At 32.8% G+C, this 1,328-nt stretch overlaps 1 protein-coding gene across 1 annotated transcript; it reads left to right on the top strand.

Moving 5' to 3' along the window:
- The first annotated feature begins 244 nt into the window (after positions 1-244).
- LOC112094156 (DNA-directed RNA polymerase V subunit 1-like) lies at positions 245-1,119 on the top strand. The gene is made up of 3 exons (XM_024174356.1): positions 245-304; positions 419-506; positions 896-1,119. Exons 1-3 carry the CDS (start codon positions 299-301, stop codon positions 1,090-1,092), a joined length of 291 nt encoding a protein of 96 aa, XP_024030124.1. The 5' UTR covers positions 245-298; the 3' UTR covers positions 1,093-1,119.
- Positions 1,120-1,328: the final 209 nt, after the last annotated feature.

The following is a 1,328-nucleotide window of genomic DNA, read 5'->3' as shown; positions in this document are numbered from 1 at the left end:
TCATGAGTTGACATATTATTCCTCCCATGTTAAGGAACTATAGTTCGTTTGGTTTTAAACAAAAAAAAGGAGTTCCAGTGGCAGAGGCTATAACCGTTTTTCTCCATTACTTTTTGTTACATATATAACTTGTTTTTCTCCATTCACAGATGATTTTTCTTGTTGTTACTTCTTTGTAGGAAAGGCTATAACCGGATGATTGTATCAAGGAATGAGGCTGCCATTGAAAATTTATCTAGTACCTCGAATAACGTATTTGATTTGGCGAATTTGGTCTTGCCATTGATTCTGCAATCTAATGATGGTGCTGTTCTCTCTTTCCGATATATGTTCTCTCTTTTTTCTTTTCTTTTCTTTTCTTCTTTTAATTTTTTTGTTTAGAGTATAACTTTTGACTAACTTGTGCTGTATTAAATAGGTGTTGTTCAAAGAGATGGATATTGGTATGAATGAGATTCTTCAAAAATTTGAAGAGGCTATTAATTCATTCCGGAAGAAGAAAGTAGGTAAACATTTGAAGAAAGCTGTTCTATCCGTCAAGTTAGTATTGTATTTGACATGCGTGATCTTTTATGTTATTAAGAGAAGTTTCTATTGTGAAGAAAAATAAAAAGACTATAAAAGAAGTCTCTACATATGTGGATCTAAAACGCCAGTCATCATTGAATATTCACCTCAGAAGTCAGGCCTTATATATTGAAGCAGATTCTTTTTCTTTCAGTATATTCTTAGTTAGTTAAGATTGTTATGATACTTCTATTATTATAGACGTCATTATATAATTGGTAGAGACAACTTATGAAGTTAGTCTATTCACCCAGGAAAGTGGAATCTGTTGACCCAATTGTATATGAGATAGCTTATTTGAGTTACATTTTTGTTGTTTGCTTTATAGCGCCTTTCGACATTGGTATCAAGGTGAGCAAAGGTGTTCTCAAAGAGAATCTCATCCTCTTGGCAAACAGTATGACATATGCTGGAAATTTGATTGACTTCAATTCTGGTGGTTATAAGGCGCTTACTCAGTCATTGAATGTTCAAGTTCCATTTACTGAAGCTACACTAATTGTAAGAAATTGGAATTTTGTCTAATTTATTGAAGGAATAATAATAATTGTGCTTTGGCAATTATGATGGATGAATATCAAATTTTTTCTATTGTTGAAGACACCAAAAAGATTCAGTTGAAATCTTTCAATCGAGTGATTCTTGTTGCGTCTTGATTGTATGGCATACAAACTTCAACTTGAGAACAAGATGGTACTTATGCAATTGCTACCATGGATAAAGGAGGCATATGCTTGTATTGACACAGATGGGCAATTTGA

This window comes from Morus notabilis, unplaced genomic scaffold (assembly GCF_000414095.1).
Source record: "Morus notabilis unplaced genomic scaffold, ASM41409v2 Scaffold96, whole genome shotgun sequence".
Classification (NCBI taxonomy): Eukaryota; Viridiplantae; Streptophyta; class Magnoliopsida; order Rosales; family Moraceae; genus Morus; species Morus notabilis.
Note: the sequence above shows the minus strand (reverse complement) of the source record. Positions and strands in the feature narration are given on the sequence as shown.

Bases quoted from the DNA above. Each gene is read 5' to 3' on its own strand.
- LOC112094156 (XM_024174356.1), top strand. The intron at 507-895 runs GTAAACATTTGA...TTTGCTTTATAG, and splicing joins ATTCCGGAAGAAGAAAGTAG to CGCCTTTCGACATTGGTATC.